At 39.8% G+C, this 27,365-nt stretch overlaps 1 protein-coding gene across 2 annotated transcripts in view; it reads right to left on the bottom strand.

Annotated features, from left to right (window-relative positions):
- Positions 1-270: 270 nt before the first annotated feature.
- Positions 271-27,365, bottom strand: part of PTPN14 (protein tyrosine phosphatase non-receptor type 14) — a 108,793-nt gene continuing 81,698 nt past the window's right edge. For both annotated transcript variants that reach the window (XM_035320160.1, XM_035320162.1), the window contains exons 8-19: positions 26,701-26,789; positions 24,906-24,993; positions 24,261-24,343; positions 21,907-21,964; positions 18,979-19,057; positions 15,890-17,379; positions 13,652-13,795; positions 12,414-12,632; positions 8,379-8,507; positions 7,160-7,394; positions 6,400-6,563; positions 271-1,235 (exon numbers count right to left, since the gene is read on the bottom strand). In XM_035320160.1, coding sequence (XP_035176051.1) covers positions 1,107-1,235; positions 6,400-6,563; positions 7,160-7,394; positions 8,379-8,507; positions 12,414-12,632; positions 13,652-13,795; positions 15,890-17,379; positions 18,979-19,057; positions 21,907-21,964; positions 24,261-24,343; positions 24,906-24,993; positions 26,701-26,789 — 2,907 coding nt within the window. In that variant the 3' untranslated portion in view covers positions 271-1,106. The remainder of the gene's footprint in view (positions 1,236-6,399; positions 6,564-7,159; positions 7,395-8,378; positions 8,508-12,413; positions 12,633-13,651; positions 13,796-15,889; positions 17,380-18,978; positions 19,058-21,906; positions 21,965-24,260; positions 24,344-24,905; positions 24,994-26,700; positions 26,790-27,365) is intronic.

Raw genomic sequence — 27,365 nt, forward strand, 5'->3', positions numbered from 1 at the left:
ACAATGATGGGGGAAGAATCAAGAAAGGCTGTAAGCTAAAGCCCTCCTGGATCACTGTTAGGAGAAATCAGCTACAGAGTAAAGACTACACTGATCTACACTGACTAAGTTCAAAGAAGTAGAAAATAAAACTACAGCAATGAAGACACAGGAAACAAAGAGAGGTGACAAGAGATGTCCAACTTGTATGGGGGTTCTCTTCTACACTACACAAGGTGAGCCTCTAGGCAATAAAACTTCCTGTGCAATTCATGAGGAGATGCTTCATTATTATTATTTTTTTTTAAAGCTGCATTTAGTTGAAATTGTTTTGTTCAGCCCACAGGAAAGACTCATTTACTGACCTCACAGTGCTCTGGGTCAGTTTTCTAACACTGCTTCAACTCTTAAGAATCCCTCCAAGGACTGCAGATAATAGCAAAGGGTTTGTTTAAAAGATCCAATATTGCTTTTTTCCAAGGACTGTTCTAAAAATGTAATTCTCATGGAATTTGAACAGTATAGCACCCAAACTCTCTGCCCTCACAACAGCCTGTGTTTGAGCCCTCTATAACGTGCCCTGCTGCGTATGCTCAGGTCTCCCTGTCCCAGGACTGTGCGTTCTCAGCTTCCACTCATACTATAGCTGACATCTAGCAATTATTTCTTCTCTTTTTTTTTCTTCTTTTTTTTTTTTTTTTTTTAAATCACAGACACCACTTATCTGGGTCAGAATGTTCTTATGTGAGAAGAAGCCCACTGCCAACTAACTGTTCATTTCAGAAACTATGTAGCAAAATAAAAGCCAGTATTTTATCTTTATGAAGGATTGCTTTCCCTATGGACATGTTACAATGCAGACCAGTCATGTCAAATATAGTTCAATTCAAAGCTCACTATAAGTTTTACAAGTTATTAAAGTAATTCACAAATTATTCTAAGAAAAATAAATTATATCTTCTATAAAATAATCCATGGGACACTATAGTAAAGAACATATATTCCTTACTTTCCAGACAACTTTAAAAAGTGCAATGTATGCACACAGTGTTGTCAAGGCAGTTCCCCTTGTTCGTAGGTATGTTTCAGTCAGATCCACAAAGATGGGTCCGGGATGTTTAAAGAGATTAAATAAGTCTGGAGTTTTGCAGGAACTGGATGAGCACTTGATAGACAAATTTGTACTGGGCTATGGTCTGGATCATAAACATTCTCTGCTCACGCAGGTGTCTCAGCATCACAGGGACGTCCACTTTCTGTAAAGTAAAGGAGAAAAGGCACAAGGATGAAGGTTTATCAGGTCAAACAATCATTGCCTCAAAATTTAGTTATCTGACACAGGAACTCTTATAGTTATGCAATGAAATGAATTTTAACCAACTGTAGTGAAATATTGCCTCCCCCCCCCCAACTTTTGAACACAGAATCACAGAATGGTTTGGGTTGGAAGGGACCTTAAAGGCCACCCAGTTCCAACCCCCTGCCATAGGCAGGGACACCTCCCACCAGACCAGGCTGCCCAAAGCCCCATCCAGCCTGGCTTTGAGCACCTTCCCGGATGGGGCATCCACAGCTTCTCTGGGCAGCCTGTGCCAGTGCCTCACCTCCCTCATACTGAAGAAATTCTTCTTTATTATGTTATCTTCCCTCTTTTAGTTTAAAGCCCCTTGTCCTATCACTCCACCCCCTGACAGAGTCCCTCCCCAGCTTTCCTGTAGCCCCCTTTAGGTACTGGAAGGCCGCTGTAAGGTCTCCCCAGAGCCTTCTCTTCTCCAGACTGAACCACCCCAACTCCCTCAGCCTGTCTTCGTAGCAGATGTGCTCCAGCCCCTTGATCAGCCTCCTCTGGACTCGTTCTGATACATCCATGTCCTGCTTGTGCTGGGGGACCCAGCACTGAACGCAGAACTTCAGGTGGGGTTTCATAATAAAGCGTTTCTTCTCTTTGAAAGCTTCTAGTTCCATAGGGCTGTTTTCAATTAAATAGAATAAACCCAGTGTATTGTATTATCTTGGGCTAAAGGCTAGATATATCAGGAAGGTCTAAGGCAAAAATTGAACAGCTAGGATTATACAGTTAAGTCCAGGCTCCATCACTCAGTGCACATGGCTGTGATCCCTGGTCAGCCTCATTCACAGAGGGAGGATTTGAGAGATTTTTCAAATGGCAAGCAGGCATTAGATCTTAAGAACAAAAGGTTCCTCAGACAAAATTGAAGCGCAGGCAAACAACTGATCCTTCCACTAAGAGAAGGAAACCGACTGTCACCAAAAGATCCAGAAACCCCGACACCTGACCTCCCCCAGCCAAGTCTGTGCTAGAGCACAAGGCTCTAGCCTCTTTCTGGAAGACGTGCATCCAGAAAGTCAAACAGTTGGCCCTGAAGACCCTGCATCAATAATGCTAGTTTTGCAGACTTCAGGATAGCATTTGTCTGTTGCCACATACTGAATGGCCATGAGGAGCTGGGACACATCACGTACCTTCCACAAGGGCATCTTCCTGCTTAGTTTCATCCCAAAGAAATTCACTCGTGTGCCCTGAAAATGCTCTGCAGCAGGAACTAGAGTACAGTAAGTGGGGACAGACTGGGAGACCCACTGTAAAAGTGCACCTCTAATCTTAACGAGCACACAGGTGCACATGCACCTTCTGATGAACTGAATGAAAAAATGAATGGGCTGTGTGAAGCGGAGAGCCTTGTGAAGCAAAGTGTTAGAATTTGCTGGAAAACTCACGAGGTATTACCATCCTATCTCCAGGATTTAGGGAGCAAAAGCACTGTGATATTACCATGTCTCAGCTGTTATAACAGGTCTACCAGGAGCTATTCCAAAGTCACTGAGCCATTGAAGCTCAGCCTACCAGGCTCAAATTCAAAGAATGTGAATGCAGTAGGACCCAAGATGGGGGATTTTCTGTTCCTATTGCAGCACTAGATGCAAGCACTGGGATACACACTCCTGTTGAGGGAAGTCCTTAAGTGGTGCAAGATACAAACTGAGGAATAGTTACTCTATCAGGCTACACAACGTGCACTTTGCAATGCCAGTTTGCCATTCCAGAGACACACAAAGGAGCTTGGCAAGCCATCTGGCTGCAATGAAAAGTGTTTCAAGTACAATGCCTGTGCAAAAGGGCAGAGAAACAAATCAAGATTTCTGCTAGCCACTGGAGGCGAAACTGAGCATGGACTCTGCTTGCACGCACAGTAGAAATTTTCTGGAAAGTTTAAAATAAAAATCACGCTGCATATCCATTTTCTGTCCACTTGTACAAAGCTCAGAATCTCCATCCTTTGTAAACAAGCCCTAACTCATACACCGTCACTTTCTGAAAGCAAGGTTAAATATTCTGCCACATCCCCAAACAATCTGTTACAGAAGAACAGCTCTAGAGAGTCAACAAGCATAAAGATTTGTAGGCTGGGATGAGTAATGTCATATTATTTTCAGCAGGTACAAAGGCAAACATAAGCTCTTTTCACTTGCAAACTTAGAGAAAGCCTCCCTGTGGAATCAGAAGCTTACGAAAGCCATTTGGTTCTTGCTGAGCAAAGTCACGCAGAACTCGATCTCAGCTGACTAACTACAACAAAAACACAGACCAGCTTCGACCTGCACAACCACATCACCATCTCAGTGGTTCAGTGTTTGACAGTTTGCTGATTCTTACTTGGCCTGCAGCACACCATGATCAGTGACTCCATGCACCTCCTTGTAACCGATGAGGCTTCCTTTTCTCTCAGAAACGAAAGAAAAGCCCGTCCTGCCTATCTGACCTCCCTATTTGTATTCACCTTAGCATTTTATTTCAGGCAAGCAGAACCTTTAAATTCACCTTCGCCAAAACATGTCAACAGAAGACAGGTAATGCTTTGCTAAGGTGGCATTTGCAAAAAGAACAGAAACATTACTTTCTGACTCCCAAACTAAAAATCTCCCTATGAAGATGCACTTGAAGGTGTGACCGTGAGTTCATGTCCCAGTGCCAAGTCTGAACTAGAAGTCAGCAGAGCACAATAAGCTCAATTACTCTCTTCTACATGACTAGAGAAGTAAGGATGTAATGATGTGACTTACTGTATTTGTTACCATATGGCAAGCTACTGAAAATCTACCCCTGCAATGAGATACACAGCTTCAGACTCAAACAGCAAGTGCCCACAAGTCACACTGACTGAAGTTGTACAGCAGTTCATCAAAAATGGCTTTTCAACTAAAGCTGAACACTCGGAAATCAAGAGGTTGTGTTTGAGCATTGCTGCAGACTTTCCAAGACTGTCTGCAGGGGGATTTTCAATCTCCTTCTCCTTTTTTCTTCTCGACTAAAATATTAACATTAATGTCTCCTTACTAGGATGCTTCTGAAGAAATCAACCAATTCATAAGACTAAAGTTTTTTAAGTAATGAGCCATTTGATTTCAGAAAAAAATAATCAAATCTACTTCAAAATAAACCAGTAAAATTGCTGCGTGAAAAGGAAGCCTCTGTCCAGCATGTAGTATCTGTCGCAAGCTGAAGACATACTGCTCAACTAATAATGAAATAATAAGATTTTTAATCTTTTTTTTTTTTAATTAGGTTTTAACAAACCAAAAATATTAACTTAGTACGATCTAGAGCAACAAAGCCCTTAAGGCAAATTGTCTTTAATATTACTGATGATTATTTCCACCATTAATCAAGACAAAAGAATGCTTTAATTAAGAGACATCAGAGAAATCCCTTATTATTGAGCACTACCATCAGTTCCTACTGAAGTTGATGGAAATTCTTCTGAACATCAAGGCTCACCCCCATGCTCAGAAGTTGAGGTACCTCCTTTATCTTCACTTGCTATTTGGCTACTCTTGGCCAAAGAGGTGACTTCTGTAAACCGCAGACAAACTCAGGTGGCCGAAATGTGTTGCACAACTGTTTAGCATGTGTTCCTGGCACACCATTAGCATTCAGAGGTTACTGTAAAGCTGACCCAGCTAAACTTGTTCACAAACAGTTCAGGTCTGGCTCTTACAACCAACCAGATTTCCTCTGGGGTGCAGAGGTTTCATTGCTGCGGTGTGCACAACAGAAGATCTCGGTGCCTACGGAAATTAGTAAAGTGGTCTCAAATAATCAGAACCACTGCCTCGCACAGGAGTGGTTATTAAACAGCAGCTGACATAAGAAGGCTGCAGAGCTCCCAAAGCACATACGTGTGGGTTCTTTCTGTCCAGGCCAGTTCCTTCTTGCCCCTTTCCCCACGAAAGGGTGTGAATTGTGACACAGATCTAGAGGCCAGCTTCTACAGAAGCCCAATTGAAGTTGCAGGAGGTTTATCGTGGCTGAAACGAGCCCATGATCTCTAGGTGATCTTGTAACTACAGAACAAGGCAACTTCTTGCATCACTTTTTTTTTTTAAAAATAGTGAACAGAACTGTGCAACTTTTCAAAAAAAAAAAAAAAGCAATGAAGTACCAACTTGTCTCCTTTAGAACCTGATTTTGGAACAAGCCAGGAGCACTTCACATGGCACCTTGCACAGGAAGGCTCCAATCTATAACTGCATGGTAACACAGGTCAGTGAGCATTTCAGGCCTGCACATACAGTCTTCAAGCAGCTCATCTAATGGATGATTACTGGGAAGGGCAGATAAGTGCCAGTGCCTCCCTCCTGCTGTATTCTTAGCTCTACAAGAGGTTTTGGTCTCCGAGCAGTTCCTCTGGCAATAGAAACCCCCACCCGTTTCAATAGCTGTTTTCCATATGTTGTAACTGTGTGGCATGTTGTTATTCAGGATGTAATGTTTTTCCTGGACAGGTCTCCAATGACAAAAGACAGTTGAAAAGCAAGCACCTACACACGGTTACTCTCCCAGTGCTCTTATTCTTAACATAGCTTCAGACTACACTACTAGTTTTGTATCAGCTGCTCCTCTTAAAGATCTATTCCCAACACATACGCCTTTTCCTTAAGGCACCACCAAGTTTTGTTCCACATGAGATTAGAGAAAACACAAGAAAAAGAAAGGAGTCTGAAGAGTGAATTTATCCAGCAGGAAGCATTAGTTACAAAAGCATGGAAGCTGACATACTTTAAACTCTGTCAGGCTGTTCTTGTGAACATGCTGTCTTTATCTAGACTGTTAATTACATACAGGTAAGAATTAGACTAAACTCTTAAAAGACATTAAAAAGCCTTAATTTTTAATGTATTAAAACAATATTGACAAAAATGAGTAACATCAACCCAACAGCAAACCAGAAGAAATACTTTCTACAATGGTAAATCTCTGCCTGTTACATTAAGGTCCTTGTTTTACAAAAGTAATAGAAAGGAAGCATTTCAATGCCTTTTAATTTTAAGCTCAGAAAGGTAGCTAGTCAGTCAAGGAATGAGCTCAGGGTTTGTGTTGAGAAAAAGAAGCTTGCTTACTTCATTGTGCTCCAAGCACCCAATCATCAGTTCTGTTAGGATAACCACGCCGGTCCTTCCTACCCCCGCGCTGCAGTGAACCACGATGGGAGGGTTGCAGTTGTTGCTGCTGTCCAGCACGCTGTTGGTATGGCGACGCACTGACTGTATCTCCTCCAAGTAAGCTGCAGGGTAAAACACAAAGTTGCAAACATCTATATGTCTAAATGTAAAAATTGGAAAAAAAAAAAAGGAAAAGGAAAAGTCATTCTTTGTCAAAATGGCAAGAATTTACATCTTTTACAACATACTATTTTTTTTGGCCAGGGTGTACTGAACAGTGCTGAATCCAGCAAGTACCAGTTGGTTGTCAATTACTACTTGGGAGTCTGCGCCTTTAAATTAAACTGCACTTTTTAAAAATTAAATTCCATTTTCACCTCTGCAAATCTCCAGGTCTCCTAAACAGATGGTTCCAGACATTACTTACAGCAATTCCTGCTATTAACAGGATCAAAACAACACTGTTGCTGACTCTGATTTTTCCTCCTGTTACATCACATCTTTCAGGACCAAAATCCTCAGCCACCTCAGCTCCTACCTCTTGAATCCTACTTCTTTCTCCAAATCACAGTAACATCTGACCTAGTTAAGGCCTCTGCTTGCCAAAGCAATAAAGATTTGTGATCAGTCTCAGCTCTAACTAGGTGCAGTGAGCTGAATCCAGTGTGAGCAACCTTTTGTTTGGTGTCTTTTATCATTCAAGTTAAAGAATTCTTACATAAAAACCCTTGGACTTCTTCTGGACAACCATGGTCTGGCCAGTCAGTATACTGCAAATGCCACACTGTCCTCTCCTGCCCAGAGAGAAGATGCTTGACCTTCAGACCAGTGGTCGCGTAGCAGCCGGAGTCTGTGCGGAACTTAGTTGTCACCTTGAACTTCCCATAAGTGGCTGAGCTGTGCTTAGAGCCCAGTTTAGGCCAATAACGATGACTCTTGCTTCTTCCTCCCTCCTTAATCACACAGAAATAAAAGAAAAAAAATAGTAGTTAGCTGCTGCAGTTAGAATTCTCTACAAGTAGAGAGCATAAAACTCTTCAGATAGGACAACACTACTAGAAGAGCTAGGAGCATCCCACGAAGTAAAGAAAGTACCTGTTAAAATTCTCAGCAACATAATATTTCTTATTTCCAGTTTTTACACTTAGAAAATGTTTACATAGGTAGAGCAGACTTATTAGAAATGAATATGAATATATGAAGAACAAACTCTTGTCTCAGGGCAAAAGCCAGCTACTGCCTACAGCATCCCAGGAAATATTCTCCCCCTGGGCATGTCTTTCCTTTCACTTGAAAGATTCCCTACAGTAACTTCCAAGTATCTGTTGTTCATAAGCCCTGGGAACTGGACAGTGACTTGATGTAGTATGGGACTCCCCTGTGCTCGTTAAAAGCAACCAGGCATAAAGCTGAATGCAGAGTTAGTAAGCAACGTGTGTCAGATTTTATAACATAAAGAAATCCAAGCACATAGTTCTTGGATTACAATAGAAATAGCTGTTTTGCTTGGCATAAGAATAAAAAGGTTTTATTTTATTTTTTACATGGACACTTCTACGGAAACAGCAGCTTCTGGTCTCTTTCAGCTGATAAGAGCGGCGGTATGCAGAACTGGCCTTGGACAGGGTGGAAGTTTGTGTCATTTTAACCAGGAGCAGTTCAGCACTCTCACACTCCAATGGAAACATCTTTGTTTTGTTTGGCCAAAGTGGAGTGAAGCAGGGGGAAGGAGGTGCTCTGGTTGCTTCACTTCAGTACTTGCCAAACTGAATACTAGAGAGTTACAAAATATAGCATTATAGCAGCACGGGCATATGCTCAAAGAGAGTGAGAGGAAAAGGGGCTGTTGACAGAAAAACAGGTTACTGGAGTGGGAAGTGATGATAACAGGAGATTCACTCGCATCAGAACGAACTGTGCTCCATGATTTTACATACCTCTTCAGCTGTGACCATGGCTATAACATTCACCCCCTGTTCCCACACCATCTGCCAGAAGTCATGACACGTGTGCGGCAGAGGTCCTTGGGTAGCAATGTAGTGCCACTCTTCTCCACCTACAGTAACCTGGGAGTAAGAAAAAAATAAATGATATAGTCAGTGCTTAAGTTCTCAGCAGTGTTTGTGTCAGAACTGCCCATTAAACAAAAGAGACCACAATGAAACCTTTACTACTCTGTTCTTCCACTGTTGTTTAAAATTTTGAACAAGAACCATCCTTTTGGTAAGAGCAAATCTGACAAAACACAATCTTTGGTGTTTCCAAGTCCTTTCTTGAGGACCACAAAAAAGCATTGAGCAAGATGTTACCCATTTTTCTTGCCATTGCATCTGGATCATACAGATGAAAAAAAAAATAATTGAGGCCTTGTTTCTGAGATGGCTTAAGTACAAATAAACAGCTGACTGACTGCCCTGGGCTTTGTGATAAACTCACGACAAAAAAAGAACTGAGCACCAGAGGAAGTGTCTACATGCATTTAAAGGCATTGCACTGCTGCAAATTAATGCATAGTAGTGTAGAAAGCCTGAATGCAAATGACATTTTGTGCTAGGAAAACTAAAGGCCTCCAACTATTTAGGGCCTCTTTCAACAGTTTTCCAGTCAGGGAAAAAATATTTTATTTAATAGACTCTTACTGCACCGATCACTGTTGAAGATGTGGCCAAAGCCCAAAGTTGATGCAGTTATGCCCACACACTCTACGTAACACAAAAGACAGAGAGGCCCAGCTAGTGATTAGATCAAGACAGGCACCATTTCAAGTTTCTATTCCTTGCTCACCTTGGGTTTTTCAGTTTAGAATCTGCCATCTACTTATATACTAAATCCAGCACATTAGATGTGTTTCAAATGCCATGTGAGATTTAAAATTATCTAAAGCTGGAGTCATGTCAGTCTGTTTCCCAATACGTAACTGGATTAGCAACCGCATCCTGTAACATTATTTTTCTACATGACTATATGCAATCAATTAATTTTTAAAACACAGAGATCACTTTTGTGTGTCAAAAAATATTATCACTGATTATTTGCTATACATCAGGCAAAGTTTATACAAACTTTTTTTTAAGTAAAGTTTTAGGTCAAAAGAGCCAAACCACTCTTAGAGCTACTAGATCTTATTTTAAAATGTCTTTAACAGTGAGAAAAAAAACAAGACAGACAAAAAACACACAGATGAACTAATTATTTTGAAAAAGTTTAAACATTTTTTCTTTGCAGACTAAGACCTTCTAATTCTACATGTCAGCCCAGAGCCACTTCTCACAACAGAGTTATAAATCCTAGAGAAAGAGATTTACAACTGAAGTGCTGACACGTCCATAAATATCAAGGTGCTGGCGGACAATGCTACAAGGAGAAATCAGTAACTCTGACAGGTTTAAGCATATACTACGTTTGAGGTACAGGTCTTTGAGTACATTTTCAGAAATTGAATCAAATTTGTTATTCAAACAGCTGCTCACGAAGCTGAACTGCTTGGGTTTTTACCCCTATAACTAACACAGTGTATGGTAACAAATTCCTCACCACACTGGAAAGTGTTTTCAATCCTGTACACCTAGCTCATTTTCTTATTTCATACTATTCATCAGTCTCCTTCATGACTGACAGTTAAAAGCTGCAAGGCCAATGCAGGCAAATCCCTCGTGTTCTTGTACTAGATGGAAACACAGACAATACAGCACTAATCTGCATCTTGCTCTGCTCTTGCACTTGCCTTTTGGTCCACAGTCACAAGCACTGGTATAGAATTACCGAGGCCTTTCAGTTAGTACTGGCCTGACCCAAACAATACGATGAAGCAGTCTTAAGAACCTTTTGCTTAATCCAAAAATTTAATTATGATCTGCATCTTTGGTGTAGGCAATGATCTCGGTGTCTTAACAGACAAGGTGAATGGTAAATAAGCAGATAAACACTGAAGAACTGTAGGGCCTGCAGACTGAGCGGTGGGAGCTGGAATCTTCCAGGCATGGATCTTATCAGGATGATATAGGAGTTTTCTTTGTCTCCTGACTTCTGGTCCAAATATCCAGCCTCCTGGCACACGAAATGAAAGGCCCATAAATAGTCTGGAGGGAATGTGATGCCTGGAATGTTTACTGCATTCTAATGCCCTGACTGCAGGATATTAAAAATTGAATATTGGGCTGCAAACACACACACACACTGTGACACCGAGGAAATTTTGCAGATGCAATTTCACCTTCTAAGCAAAAGAACATCTGCTTGGCTTCAGTAAGCACCACTTGGAGTGCAAGAGAAAAATACTGGCAAGGACTGCTGTCATGCGCTAAAATATTTCTGCGTGTTCCTGGGTGCTCTGTGAATGTGAACCGAGTGCGTGTCCAACACTGACACACAAGGTGAAATGCAGACTCAGAACTGGCCAGGGAAAATTCTTTTTCTGGCTAGTACTGGCTTGTGGGCATAATTTATGTTAGCAATCTCTTTTTTCATCCTCCCACAAAGTATGGGAAACATTTTGGGCTCAGAAATCCATCATCACAGCAATGCCTGATTATGCAAAAACTCAGTATCTGCTACCTCCCAGGCTATGGCAGAGAAGTGATAGCGAGCCAGGATCCTGGTTCAGAAATTGTTTTGAATCAACACAATTTAGCTCTGTAAATCACAACCAAAGAAGCCAGCAACTGTCTTTAAACTTTTAAAGGGCTTTTACTCCAGTAAAATATCAATTTAACAGGATGTTTTATTTATTATTTTTGAGTTATTTCTTTATAATTTGGATTTTGACAAGGAAATAAAGCAGACAGCCCTCCCTGACAAGAGAATCTGTCATCTGAGGGAGACGAGTGCTGTTAGTTCTCTCAGAATAGAGCTAAAAACAGCAAGAAATTTTAAGCTTCCAATAACTATTTCTAAAGAAAAACCAAGCATCTGCAGCCACTGCAAGACAGTTCACTAAAACTCGTCATGATCATAAGTAAGTCATGACATGGCTTAAATTATTTCCACATTGAATTAACAGGAAGAAATCTGAAGTATCCTGACATCTTACTTTGAAACACAGAAATCTAATGCAGTACCCTAGCAGAAATATAGGAAAGTTCATTAATGAAGTGCTCTCTTTATCACTGCAAACGTATATATATGTATATATACACACACACCATATATATAAATATATAAAATGCACCTCACAATGAAAGAGGCCAAAATCAATTACTCATCTATACAATTGCAATATCTATGTGAATATGGATTACTCATAACTGCATGTTTTCTTTGGACATAGAGCTATGCACATGAAACTATATCCCCCATTTTTAAAAAATCATAACCCATATGCTAGTAAACAGAAAAAATATTTCACTCAAAGCTGGTAAAGTATTAGTTCTGGGCCGTACTTGTCTGTTGCAGGGACCTTTCTATCTTGGAAAGAAAGGGGTTGCAGTGGCCTGCAAGGTTATTGGGACCGATCCGTCAGAACATGTACAGATTGAATACACAAAGTTTGCCTGCAGCTGTTTCTCTGTTTCTCTCTTGAAAACTTCCACTCCTGGAAACTCTGAATGTACTCCCCTCTGACAGTAACATCTCCTTGCTATGTACTTTGCTGCTTTTTCTTTCAAGTACACATTCTTGACAACTGTATTACATTGAGTTAGATCTGCCCCACTACCTGCATTTTCATGTGCGTTAAGAAATGCAGCATCTCTTTCTACAGTAGCCAACAGAGACATTCCCCAAGTTGGCAGAGATGAACATAAAGATGCCACTCTAAAATGAATTCCAAGTCTCTAGCAAATTAATCAACTCATGCATGTTAATTGATATGGGACTTTACAGATGCCTGTGTTGACATGAAGGTACAATGACGCACCCTGTTTTGACCAAGTTACATTTTTAAGTTCCAGAACTATGGAAAATGCTGCTGTACATCCAGAAACAAAGTTCTAATGTACCTTCATTTGCAATACAAAGCCCAAGAAAGCTTTTACCTTTATGTGTGAAGCATTGATGTAGCCTGTGTTATTTTCTTTGGTCGGCACCAGCTCTACTCGGTTCTCCTCATAAGGAACGACCTCCCTGATGCGGTTGCGCTCCGTGTTTTCAGGCAAGGCAGCAGTGGTGAAGATCCCATCTGCCTTCTTCTTTGGAATCTGCTCATATTCTGTAAACACCATCCCCTCTTCCAGCTTCCTTTTCAGGTTCTTGCACTTTGATTTAACAGAAAGTAACATCAATCAATTAACTCTTTCAGGAATAAGATGTACTACTAGACGTGTTTATCAGATCTCTGAATCTCTTTAAAAAATACAAAACAGTATTCTCTCATTTCTCTTTTTTCAGTCACATTTATCTGAGGAAACATGACTTTCTCTATTTCTAACCAAATAAAACCACAAGCAAATTTTACATTTTTTATTGCATCTCCATATTTTTAAGACCAGTACCATAAAAAGGAAAAACATGCTAAATACAATACCATTCAGTATGAATTTGTATGCTATCTCCCCACAATAAGTATTTGTGAAAACATTGCAAATTTATCTTTTTATGAAGTAGATCACACCGAAAAGCATGATGCAATCCACATTTTCACAATACTGTGTAACTTGCATGTATGCAGTTTCTGTGGTTGAACAAAATCCTGCATACATGCAAACTGAGGTTAAGTTCTGTCATCTGCATGCCAGGCAACAAGATAAGGCTGCAAAATTCTCCTCAGAAAGCCAGAAAGAAAGATTCTTAGCAAATGTCTCTCAAATCCTAACAGCAGCAACCGTTTTTAGTTTCCAAAATTCCATTTACATGAACACACCCACATGTGCAAACATTAGGAGACAGATGACCTTTTTTTTTTTAAATTCAGTTAGAGATATTAACTGAACTTGTTAGCTGTATCAGAACATGGAGATCGCAAGGATGATAAGACTCCTTGATCAAGTAAAAAATGTGCAAAAGATTAGATTTACAATTTGACTTCATATGGCATTGATTGGTCACGTGAAATGTAAGCAGCCTCAACTTTCACCAACTTCAGTAAGCACTGAAGGTAATTAACACCTAGCATCTGAAGGTGCACCAGTGGTAACTGCAGACCTTTGCCATTAACTGCTCTGAAAACAGTTATGAGAAATTGTTTCAAATTTTAAATCAAATTTTAATATTTTTAGAAACTTCGTACTGCTGGGAACAAAGGGAACAAACAACATTTCATGAGCCTCCATCTTACCCTCTCGTCCATTGGCATCTTGGATGCTTCATCCTGGCTATCCTCCGGCACTGGAACCCTAGCAACTGAGAGTCCGTTCAGTGCTGCCAACATCAAGGGCCTCTTCTGGGCCTCCAGGCCTGCCATCTTCTGCTTTTCTAGATTCTTTTGGCAAGAAAAGGCACGTTTTCATCTCTGTGTGATTATTTATAATGCCAGTAAAATGCTGGAATGTTTTTTTAATCTCCAAAATCTGCAACTCTCTGGCCAAGGAATGCAGATGATCACCATTAGCATCGTAAATTCAAATACAACCTCTATTCTTCCTGTTATTCCTCAAAGGCCTGCTCCTACATGAGCAGAGAATTTTAATTTCAAAGAAGCAATCCCAGCATATAATACAGTTTACATGCCATCAAAAGACATACAAACACAATCTTGAGCATTTTTCTGCAAACATTATTCTGAATGTAGGACACAAAACACATCACCCTATTACGTTAAAGTAGCTCTGCTGTAGCCAAGATACCTGGGGCATCTTTTAAAAAGCAATAATTTCAATCTATTACAACAAACAGAAAAACACAGGACAGTTTCTTCTCTTCTGTGATGTTAATACTTAAAATGAGAAGTCTTCTGATGCACTCAGTTATTATGGCAATTCAAATAGCACCCGTGATATATTTTGCACTAAAAATTGAGCTCACAGATCCTTGAAACAATGCAACAGCAGACAGGGAGGGATATTGTTTAACATATTCATGCATCACATTATGGGGCAGCACGGAGAACCCAAGTATGAATTTTAAATTCATCCTACTGCCCTCCTTATGCCACTGGGAGCTGAAACATTGAGAAAGAAGACAGACAACCTCCAGAAGGAGTCCAAGCAGGAATATTTACTGCATTTCCTTAACATTTCTTCCTGCTAGGCTTGGACGGAGACATGAGCACAAGGAAGCCGGGTTCTCAGCATGCATATGAAAGCTGTGGTCACCACACGGGCCAAGTTTAGTGTGGAAACACACTGCTGAACCTGAATACCCTCAGACATATGTAAATGCCATGACTTTACCACCACTGGTTTCCTCCAGAGCACTAAATAAAAACAAAAAGGCAAAACAAAATCCCCAAACACTGCTTTCTTTTCTTACTAGACTTCCAGGAAGGAGGAAAATGCAAGTATTTTTCCTTTATTTGGGGATTTATTTATTTTTATTAATATTTACAAGCTAAGATAAAAAAGCCTGTGTTTAAAAGATTGAGGTCTTCAAACTGGCATTAATGTAATATGTGATTCCTATAAGAAGGGAAGGTTTGCATGCCTTTAGACACCTGCACCGGGCTGAAACCACCTTGAAAGCTTAATGCTACGACCACCCATTTACTTCAAATATGAAATCAAGAAAAAAACCTCTTGACCAAAGGCTGATCAGCACGATTGTTCAAAGGAGCACTCAAACAACACCTCTAAGCTCTCTTCTCACCTTCATTTGTATCCAAATATCCACTGCGTTCCTGCTTCTCCACCTTTTGTTTCCCCAGAAGGTCAAAAGAGCCTATATACACTCGTTACACCAATGTCTGCAGTATTCGTTCATGAAATGTTATGTTTTATATTCAGGTACCTGTTTTATATTTAAAGTTTAAGACTCCGTATGGAGTAAACTCAGTTTGCATGATACAATGTAGTGGCCCAAGTTTAATTCCTAACCATTACATCAATGTAAGAATCTCTAATAAGTAAGAAGCATTATACATAAATTTAGAAAACTTCTGAATATACAGCAGTAGTATGTAAATCTAACTAGTTAATAATCTAGCATATTCTAAACTCTTTCCTGCTCCACTTGGATGCTTCATTAATTTGTTTTGGGAATTGTTTACGGCCCCGTTTCTGAAAGACTGAATCACTTTGCTTTCCGTGACTGCAATTGCACTTCCCAGAACGTAACATCAAGTCCACAAAGTCATTGAAATTTAAGCACCCCTCTCTTCTCCCATTGCACGCAGTGGCACTTAAATCTTTATATACACACTTTTTATTCTATATTAATTGCCTGTTCCAAAGGACTCTATTTTTCATACTGGAGCACCTCCTCACTGCCCAGCTGCGTGCCTTGCCACCCCCTGTGGCTGGCATATAGTTTACATAGTTTACCAGGTCCCTATTTACTGCTCCAACAGCTTTTTTAATGTAAGCAGCCCTGTATGATTACCGGTGTTCAAGGAGCCCTAGCAACAAAGGAAAGCACTTACCCTCATCATGATTTCTCTCTCTATAATGCTGTCCTCAATAGAAAACATTTCAGACACAGGCCTTTCTTTGACAGGTTCTTTCTTGACCCTCTCCTTCACACTTGTGAGGTCAGGCTCTGAGATAGAGGGCCCAAGCGAAGACCCATTTATTGCCACTTGATCAGTCCGAGACACACTAATGGCCTTGGAAGGCCCTGGCCTCATGGCCTTGGCCCTGGCTACGGCCACAGAAATGCTAACATGGTCCTGCCTCAGGGCTCCATTGCTGACACTTTTACGAGGCCCAGGGTATTCTGGAGGAGGTTTGTTTGGTATTCTAGCCAAGGCAGCTTGCAGCTGAGCACTATACTCCATGTTCTCATGGAGGGCTGTTATCTGTGACACAGATTCTGTGGTTTCTTCTTCCTCTTCGCTTTCACTGCTGTGTATCAGCATTGTGGCATCAGAGAATGTCTTTTTGTGATGGTAATGAGGAACCTGCTGAACTTCGTGCCCCATCTGAACCGACTCTTCTGGCTGCACCTGCTCCCGCAAAGTGTTCCTGCGTGGCAGAGGGGCGTTTAAAGTTTTTAGTGCCATGGCTTCTATACCACGTACCATATTGCTGATGACCTCCAAGCTATGGCGCTTGTTCACAGCAGCATGATGCTTCACCGCCATGAGGGGCTCGCTGACCTCCTGCAGTGACTGACGGACAACCGGCGAGCTGTCCTCTTGGAACGTCTTTACTGAGAGCTGGACTTTGCGTGTTACCAGGTCGGGACTGCTCCCGCTGACATATTTGTGCCGGTGGCTTGCCAGGTCAGGTGTACTAGTGGCGGGACGTGGGCGCGGGTATGGAGGCGGGGGCCTGAAGAGATAGTTCTTTAACATATGAGCGGTGTTGTAATTCTGGCTGCTCTGTAGCTGCATGTTAGCCAGTTCTGGCGTGCTGACTGTGTGTGATATGGCACTGGCTGCTGTCTTATTTTGCACAGCATTATTAGGGGTCATTTGGTCAGACGGGGCAACAGGCTTGTTATAGCCACCACCCTGGGGCCCATAAGTAACCGTGTAAGGATGCCTCTCTCGAATCTCAGGCTGACTGTAAACTAGGTCTTCTGGCTGGTTATAAGCATGCGTGTTTCCAATGTTGAGATTTCTCAAAGACTGACTTTGGCTATCCATCTGGATCACCCCCCTCTTCATTTGCCTCATGACGGTTTCATAATCCGGAGTCGGCCGGTAGGATGGCACTATGATTGCACTATGTCTGTGGCTGGGGATGTAGTCTGCTCTCATGATGTCACTTCCAGGGATGCTCAGATTTGAGGACATCGGGGATGCCTGGATGAAGTTCTGTGAGCGATTGAGGGAGTTCATGCTGTGTGCACTGCATACGCTCCCATTGGGTCCATTACCATTCAAGTAGCTAAAGTCCACCGGACACCTGTCCAAGCTGGTCTGAGACCTACAGTAGAAAGTTTCTTCATTTCCATGGAAAATGCTGTCTGTGTAGAGCAGAGATAAAGATGTTGACAATTTAACATACAAGGACTCGTTCAACGTTATCAACACTTCAAATACAATCTGTACCAACGATTAGAGAGGGAGCTTAGTGTGTACAACTGCAGGGAACATTTGGTCTTGGGAGCATCCTTGAGTCACCAAAATAGAACTAAAGCGAAACTATCCCCATAAGCTCTCCCAACAGTTAGCAAAATACGGTAGCTCAGATCCCTGTGGGAGACATGAAATGAGAAAGAGAGAAAGTGTTCTTTTGCCTGGGATGGCAAGGAAGAAAAAGGGATGACACCTCTCTCAGCATCTTGGAAGGATTCACCGTTGCTGCTACCACCTTAGAAATCCAGTGCTGGTAGCCTATGATAGTCCTGATAATTATCTTTTCTGCTGATGCACTGCTCTCCATTACTCAACATAGTGTCTGAGAATGAAACTGGAAATCCTACTTCATACGAATCAACAATTTTTGAGGATTGGAAGTACAGCGGTATCAAGACTAAGAAAAAATATGCCAAAAAATAGTTCAGCTAAGAATATCTGAGAGGGAATCAAGATGCTAAAGATGATGTCCTGCATCACAAATTTACTGCAAGACTGTCCATGTCTAAAACCTTGTAAGAAACAAGTAGTAGCTCCCAAATCTCTGAAATTAGTCAGTTTTTCAACAATACTGAGAAATCTGTAGTAAAAACGAGGGAACTTTACAGTTCATCTAAAATTAAAATCAAATCTCCCCTTTGAAAGGCTCTGTTTAACAGTAAAATAGCAGTAGCCACTAAGATAAATCGTCTATTGTACGCAAGGAACTATACTGAATGGCTTCTTTCAAAACTTATCAAATCCTACCTTAAAACCAGTCAGACAACCACAATTCCAAAATGCTATCACGTACAACTAAGAGCACTTCAACTGTACTTCTCATGAACTGCTGAGAACGTAGCCTAATAGACCTGGCTGCGTGTCTTCCAAAAGGTGGGGTCGTTAAGGGTGTGAGACTTAAGGTGTTTAGAGGCTGGGCTCTATTCCCAGCCTTGATCAAAGTTACCTGGTATAACCTCTTAGAGGATTTGTTTGTCAAATATGGGGGTAAAAGTAGTTAACTCTCCTTAAGTAATGGGTACTCCTATGGGTAAAAGCACAGGCAGATGTTGGTTAAAGTCAGCAGAAAATACTATCTAAATATTATCAGTTTTGTGACTATGGCACACTGATTTCTCCTACGACAATAGATGTTCTACTGTCTCCTCTTCCCTCACTCCATTTCTCTCCAAGATCACAGCTGGCACTGCCTTTGAGTACAGCCATCATACTTCCTTCAGAAATTATTTTTTCAGTTCTTTTAACTGGAACGCCAAGTCTAAGATCTATATAATCATGTGCAGATATTTTAGATACATTTTTAAACTGAAATTTGACTTTAAACACAGGACTTACCGCAGCATTAACCATAAAACTGCTAGCTGTCCTCCAGCAGCAACTCTAATTTGACTGTGACAGCACTAGAATTCTAAATATAAGGGGTAGTAGCTTCTCTGCATACGCATAAAATTTAGGCCCCCCTAAGGTAACATATACATTCTGCGTACCTTGCGAATTATGTGTTTCAGTGTAGTGTTCTCCACACTGGACATGCATAGGAGGCAGTATAAATGGATGTTGCCTTGGCTGAAATAAAAGCATAGGTTAAAAAAAAGCATTAGGAACTCAGTTTGCTAGAATTTTTGCAGATGAAACACAGGAAAACGTAGGAACTGAATACTGTTCTTTCTTACCCAGATGAATACACATGCTCAGCTCTTCTTTACAGAACAGAGAGTAACATTTTGTAAATTGTTAGGTTTTGCTAAGGAACCCAAAACTGACCATTTAGACTCCTTTAAAGTAAACCACTTCAGAAAACATTCAGACTCACAGCTCACTTAGAACTTTTGAAAAGTTTATTAAAAGCCCTTACCCTTGAACAATTAAAACAAAACTTTAAAAAAGCACACACAAACACCTAATCAGGACAAAAGCAGAAGATGGAACAAACTCAAGGCCCTAGAACACTGTTATACAAGAAACAGGAACGCATACAGACTTAAAATAACTCTGCAGACAACTTGAATGTTGGGTTCCCCTAGATAACGAATTGGAGCCTTCCTTGAACAATCTGCACCACCACAAACTTTTTAACGGTACAGGTATCACAGGGTAATTCAGCATTAAATCAGTAGAGTTATTTACAGGGAAATAAGCCACAGCTGATGCTATATTCACCAGCTTGTCCATCAGTGAACTGATGGATTTTGCAATTTCATTTTACCACCTGCATTGTAATGTCCTGACTGGTGCTGCTGAGCAGAGTTTATGAAAGCATGCTTTGATATACAAGGAGAGAAGGAAGATGCTCTTGTCTCGTGAACGTGTCTTCCTTAACAACAGAATAAGGGCTTTTCATCTAGGCTGATTTAAGTAGTTTGAACTATTAAGGAATTCTGTGGATGCCCAAGGCAAAAAATAAATGCCAAACAATTTAGCTTTGCCTGCACAAAATGAGCACCAAGCAACAGTTTGCCACTGAAAGGGGGGTGGGGAATGGGTTAAATTTACATTTTCTTTGTAAATGGGGAGAGGGAATGAGAATCAAAAGAAACTGTGTGCACATATGAATTCTTGCATACAAAATGGTTGTGTTAAGCCAGAGCTGGAAGATGACAGGAAATATTTCTGCTAGATGGATTATACTTCTAAGGGCATAAAACCGTACGCTCACTGAACATTTTGGGCAAAGGAGACTGCTCCTGACCACCCATGAATGAGAGTGTAGCATGGAAGAAGCCAAGATGTTTGAAAACCTAACAAATAGTGGGTAGAGGAATTATACAAGGAAGGAGAAAGTTATTTCTACTGAGAACGTATAAATTTGGAGCAGACAGTTGTCTTTGAGATAGGTATTATGAAATAACGGAAGCTATTCACAAGTGGCCTGAAGGTTCCCCCACCACCTATTTCCTTTTTTTGAAGGCCCATCTGCCTCTTCCAAAGAAATAAAGAAATAGTAATGAAAGCTTAGAGGTGTGGAGAACTTCAATATCCAACTTAGGGATCGCTTGGATTAAAATAAATAAATAAATAAATCAGTTATTTAAACATATCACATATATGGAGGAGGTTTTGCTGGAAAACGAACTTCACCAGGTAGCCTGACAGGAAAGAGACAGAGCGTAAAATGGCTTTAAAAAAATGGTTAATAAAATACAAGTTCACTATGATGGCAAAACAATGTTAAGGGTCTTAATCTAAAAGTAACATACATGATTCTCAGTCAAGTGGTAGAGCCTCATCCCAAAGACTCCACTTGGCTTCCCATTTATGCCTATTGATTTACTACCATACAAGACAAGTGAATAGGTAGGCAGACAAAGGTGTAGGGAGCAGAGAACAGTCAGGAGTCTTTCTCCCCAGATAAGAACTGTACAATAACTGTACCAACAAGTTAACGATTATGAAAAAGCACTAAAAGTTCATCACAAATAGTTAACAGTCCAGTTCACTTTTTAATTGATGAATATATATTTATTCCTCCTCTTGATCCTTCTGAGCCTTTTTGGAAAAAAAAAACTTGTTGCCTACATATGTTCAAAATAAACAAGCAGCGGTATTTTTTTCCTGTTAACAAGTAGATTTACATTTTCCTTATCTAAGGGAAAATTTACATTTTCCTTATCTCTCTTTCCCTTTGTGATATATCTGAAGCTGTAGTATAAGAATGCAAAGCACATTTCATTTCTTCACCTTAAGTTTTTCAGAGTCATCTCCAGGGACCAAAATAGCAGATACCAAAAATAATTTAAGTGTGCTTAAGAGAGCGTGATAAACAATCTCTGTGTAACACCCCAGACACATACTGAGAATGAAAGGACAAAGAAATCTGAATTCAAGATTTCAGGAAGAAAGTTGTATTTATTTATCAAGATCAGTTAAAATGGAAACAGACTAAGAAAAACTCAGAGGTCTTGGACTGATGATAAAAGTTTTACTTAAAAATCACAATAACTTCACATAGAGAATAAGCTCTCAACCCAAGAAGCTGAGAGTAAACAGTAAAACAGTAAAAGCAGACTTTTTACAAAAACATGAGGAATAGAAGAAACACAAGATGAGAAGCTCTAAAATTATGTAATGAATAGATTTTGACATATACAGTGTAAGACATTTCAAATTCTACTCTGTAGATAATTATTTTATCTACATATTGAATATAATCTCAATCCAGTAGAAAAGATGCTTAGTTTCTGTATGGCAGATACAAATAAAATGCCTTGAAGACTGTAATTTCTAAACACATGATATTACCCAGTTAAATTAATCAACCTGGGCAGCCACACCCTTGAAACTCATTCCAATCATATTGCCTACAAGAAACGAGCTAATGCACGTATTTGAAATTTAGCAAATATTCCATCTTACACAATGCCCCATTCCATTAGTAGTGCCATAGACATTCTTAAAGAAAGCACTATGGTACATACCAAAGACGATCTACTCCACGTGGGCCGTCGTCGGATAGGGGGAGGAGAATTTGATTGTCTGTGGAAGAAAAAGTAAAGAGAAATACTAGAAACTGCAGAGTTTCAATTCTAATTCACGAATGAATGGGAAAGACAAGAGATGAAGAATCTGTAAATACTTGCTCATTCATGAGATTAAAAAAATATGAATAAGATGAAAATAATTCAGCTTCTTCCCTAAATACAGACAATATTCTAATTCCAAAATATACATGCCTTCTGTTCATTATCCTATTTAGCTTATTTGGAAACACAAGGGGAAAAAAAAACTTCATTTAAAAATGAATCAAACAAAAAAGTCTCTTAAGCAATAAAAACTGAACATGCCACGCAGGCATCGTCTCAGGTGACTTAAAGTGTACATTGAAACAATGACAATTTTATGAAATTCATAGCAATCACTCCAAAGCAATGCACACAGATCATGAGGAAGAAAGCAACTGGTTAGATGATACTAGCAGAGGCAGATACAATGTTAGAGTAGGCAGGTGCAGTGGGAAGCAGGAGGAGTGTGGGAGGAAGAAAATTAAATATGAAGAGAAACAATTTGAAGGAGGCAGAAATATAGTGCTTACGTGAAGAGAGGAAAGGTGGGATTTCTCCTCTTACAGTTTCTGATCTGGTGAATGATGTTATGTGCAATTAGAGGAAATGCACACAGGAAAACAAACAACTACAATTTTAACACAGAGGTCAGGAAAATTACTTGGCTAGAAAACACAGACTGGCATATGCTGTCATCAATATCTGTGGCCCTAACACAGAAGCTCATACCGCATGAGACTGTGGTAGGAAGGAAGGCAGTTATAATGGCAAAAATACATTTAAACTTCAGTTATTTCTCTCGCTGACTTCATGATGTTCCTTATTTTATTAGTCCAAATATTTGGAAGTTGTATGTGAAGCTGTTACATACACCCAGTTCATGGTACCCACATAGTTATGGCTCAGTAGTCAGAAATAAACATGATCAAAAGCTATTGCTTCTGCAGTCTGGATTATGGACTGTAATGGAATAGTCCTCTCTGTTGGCCCCAATAAACAGCTTCAAAGGGGAAATATTCTAATACAGTGGATGATGGTATTTTGTTTTCTTTTTCTTGACTGTCACAGAGAAAAGACTGAGGAATTTCCTTTGAACTCAATTTCTCTGAAACTATTACATCTAGCACTGAAATAATGAAATGCATTATATGCTGCTAATAAAGGTCTTTTCTGGTCTTCCACTCACTTCCCAAGAACTGTAAACAAATCTGAAATCTAATCAACATCTTCTTCCTGTACGCGAAAAGATCACTGTATACAGTTCAACTCCTCAGTTTCTCCAATACTTGTAACTCAGCATATGTTTATATACTGTGCGAATATGTCATACTCGAAAGTTAGACCTTCCAATCTTCCCTTCATCATTTTGGCTTAATTTTCCAACAGATGGCATTACCCAGCTGAACAGATGGGATGTCCAGCTCTAACTAGAGCTGTTTTTGGAGATGAGACTTCTTTATAGCTTTCCAGCTAACTAAACTGGTAAGTTTTGCAAAGAATTCATGTTCTCGTTGCTATACAAACCTAGCATATTAAAAAGGTTTCTCAAAACCCTCGACCTCTTAAAACTAATTTTATCTCAAACTAAAATTGGCTGTGCAGTGGCATAAATAAAACATTCTCAGCTAATAAACTTAGTTTTGACTTAAAAAAAAAAAAAAAAGCCTTATGAATTCCTCCAGTTAGGGTGACCACAGCTGTGAAAGGACTAGCTCATGGCCAGTTTCTTAGTAAATGCTCAAAGCAGTGCCTATAAGAGACTCTAGGTTCAGATTCATTCTCTGATGAGTTGTACAACTATGACTATGCTAATGAACATTCCCATGTGTCCTGCCTTGCTTGGTGCATGTAGGAGGATAAGTTGGGTTCTCCACTGGCTTTAGAAGCCACCTGGGTAACACATCCTCAAAACTCTACTGTAATTCATATTTTGGCATGTTATGTCACCTTTCACTCCAGTTTATACTAACACTCTGGGTCATGAACAACAGAGACCAAGGGCTTCAATTCATTATTCTGTCAGATTTGGCTGCTTGGTGAGCAGTATCCAACAGGGCTCATGCATCAAGCCTCCCAAGGCTCAGAATTAAATTTCATTCTCATTCTTCTGTTGTAGCTGGTGGTTAGAACAAAAAGAAAAAAAACGACAAAGTAGAACAGAATAACTGACACAAGTGACTAGAAAAAACAAACAAAAACAGACACGCCAAAACTCGGAGCACTTCCAAAGCAGGGTTGCCAGAACATAACTCTGAAGAAAGAGTACTCACTCTGTGCAGATTTTGTTCTGTTTGTAAAACTTATGTCTTGCTGCAAACAGCCGTGAAATATATTTGGCATTTTCAAGATCATCCTTTAAACACAAGAAAAATCAGAAAAAAAAATAAATCATTCATGTTGTTGTTCTCACCAAAAACAAAGAAGAGTTCTACAAATCAAATTGCAGTAATGCTTGGTAAGGTCTGTCATGTACAGGATCTGGCTGCCAAGAACATGTCTAGTGCCCTCAAGAGTGTTTAAGGCATTGAATTACTGAAATACAGTGGCATGCCTTTACATGCTGCCACTTCAGTGCTAAGTCACAGTGGGAGGGGAAGAGGGACAACAACAAAAAATGGCTGAAGGTTGCTGGTCCAGTTTCTACATTGGCCTTGGTTCAGTGAGATGTAGAGCGATTTGAAGAAGTGCAGAGCAGCACTGCACCCCTCCTTGAGTTTCAGTGTGTGTGTGTGTGTGTGTGGTAACATGTGGCACTGTGGATGTTTCATCCAACAAGCACTTTTTTTTTTTTTTCAATCTTCCCAGCATGTTATATTTCAGTATGCTTGGAGTGGAATTCAAAAGCACTTTTTTTTGTTGTTCTTATGTATTATATAAGCAGATTCTTCGTAACACTGATTAGATCTTTTTCTTACTGTGTGAAAAAGCACATTCTCTTCTTTGTTGATCAACTCTAGAACAATCGAAGACTTGTTATGTGCAATATTCCCAATGTCATTCCACCTGTAAGAGTAAAAAAAAAATGTGGTAGAGTTTGCCAACACATATACTCAAACATTTCACACACACATTAAGAATCCCTTAGTCAACATTAGTCTTGTTTTATGGGAAAGCTTTTCAGTGGCTATTTGGTGAAGAAGCATGGTCAGGAAAATGAAGTCAAGCTCTGATTCAAGGAGTGAGATTATTCTGTACTTAACCCAAAACAGGAAAGTTAAAAGCTCTCTTTAAAAACACTGATTTGAAGAACCAGAGTAGAAGGTACTCACGTATCAAAACGTATCAAAAATACATTAGTAATAAATATTATACTGAACTGTAGCATTTTTGTACAGAGTGACTTTAACCAGATGGATTTTTTTTATTATTTTTTTAATATAATGCCATTCCACTCCAAACCCTGTTTCCAACATTCCTACATAGTCAATTCTTCCTAAAGGAGGTTAACTTGACAACACGGTTATGTAGGCTATGCATACCATGCTAATACCCTGTTTAACGTTCGCAATCTTTTTTTCAAGTAATTGTCAAGTTACCCAAGATCAGAGTTATAATCTTCTTACAAATAGCTGACAGACACATTGGCGTACATTGCATGCAATCCATGGAGATGGAAAGGACTTGTTTGTTCTGTTTGCAGCATGCATTCCTCTTCATGTCATGGCAGGATGCTTGAAGCGCATATTTCCAAAGAGTAAGGATCCCAGCACCAACTATTATTTCTACATTTAAGAAACTTCTTGCTTTTGTCACCTACACTTTAATACGTCTTCAGAATGGCACAGTTAAAATAATTATCTAATTTCTTCACAAAAGTACATATGCAAAACATCAGCTCTATGGAAAAGGTAGCCCTGACATTTTTGAAGGTGACCACTTAGATCTTTTATAAGGTGCCAAAAAGAAAAAAGAAAAACAAACAAACAAAGAAACCCAACACCCTTCTTGCTCAAGTCTGATACATGCCTTAGCTACTGACTGAAAATGAGTGTACCTCATAAAACAATTTTTTGGCTGCATAGTTGTTGATATTCTAACAGCAACAAGGACTAGGAAAAATCCACTCCAAGTTGACTTCAGCATTAAGGGAAATGCCCAAAAGTAGCAAAAAGAAATGACAGAAACACCACCTTCCCTGGAATCATGCAGATTTCTAGCAGTACCTTCATGCAGAAGAAATTATTATAAGAAGTAACAAAACCTGCAATGAAGGTCAATGGAATGGCTTCAGTGATTCTTAATAACCAAAACAAACAGCAGTACAAACACTTAAGTGACACAACCAGGATTTTCAAAATTACAGAATGAGAAAGTTCAGCTTTTTTAGTGGGGTACCTAAATAGGCAACCAGATTTTCAGAAACATTGAGCGCCTAGGCTGCCAACAGTGAGGTTTAACAGATTTGCATTCAGATGCATCAAAGAAGCAGACACAAAGGCAAGCAAAGAAAAGGGATCAAAGCCTTGTAAGTAGAACAAGATACATGACAGACAACTACGTCTTTCTTGCTGTCAAACCCATTCAGAGACATCAGAAATTATTCTTTATCACATCTCTTACGGCCAAGAGGCCAATGCTGAAAACAGTGAGGTGACTACTCCTTAGTTAGAGCATTGGCACTATTGAAGTCACGTATGTAAGGAAAAAAAAACCCACACACAGAGCTCTGAAAAGAAACTCACTTTAAATACAGAATTCCCCAGTTTTTACCTATAGATCACAGTTGTCCTTCCAATTCTGTTTTTTATGAAGATTCCCATGAAGAAAATACCAAGGTGTATGTCGTTTCCATGATTATCCTGCACAGAAAGGGTATATATTTAGTTTAATAAAGAAACTGGCAAAGACGTGTAAGAACACATGCTGAACCACCAAACAGAAGCCATTCTTCAGGATGAATGTGGGACTAACCCTTGACTAACCTGTATTTTGCTGCTTTATTGGACACTGATTTTCATTATTTCAAAGCAACTAACACTGAAGTGGATTCATTCTGTTGATTACTGAGAATAGATTAAGGCTAAGCGAGCTCAAGGTTCTCCTCTATGAAACAACATGCACACCACAAACTGGCATTTGTTATATAATACCCCACTTTCCCTATAATTGTGATTAGAGCTATCAGAGCCTGTATGACTACCAAAAGCAACAGTCCTCTTTTGCATTCACAGTATTGCTCCAGTCATCTGTTAAAACATGCAGAGATTTCAGAAAACCACACCTGAAGATGGAATCCTTCTCAAAAGCTCTACCCTTCACCCTTCCTCTTTTAAAGTACTGTGTAGAAGTTCAGTGTGTCACACTAAAAAAGTATTTGTTGTATCTTTATACAGATACAGCCTTCATTGTTTTTCAATTATTGCTTAAATATTCAT

Source organism: Oxyura jamaicensis, chromosome 3, assembly GCF_011077185.1.
Source record: "Oxyura jamaicensis isolate SHBP4307 breed ruddy duck chromosome 3, BPBGC_Ojam_1.0, whole genome shotgun sequence".
NCBI classification, from domain to species: domain Eukaryota; kingdom Metazoa; phylum Chordata; class Aves; order Anseriformes; family Anatidae; genus Oxyura; species Oxyura jamaicensis.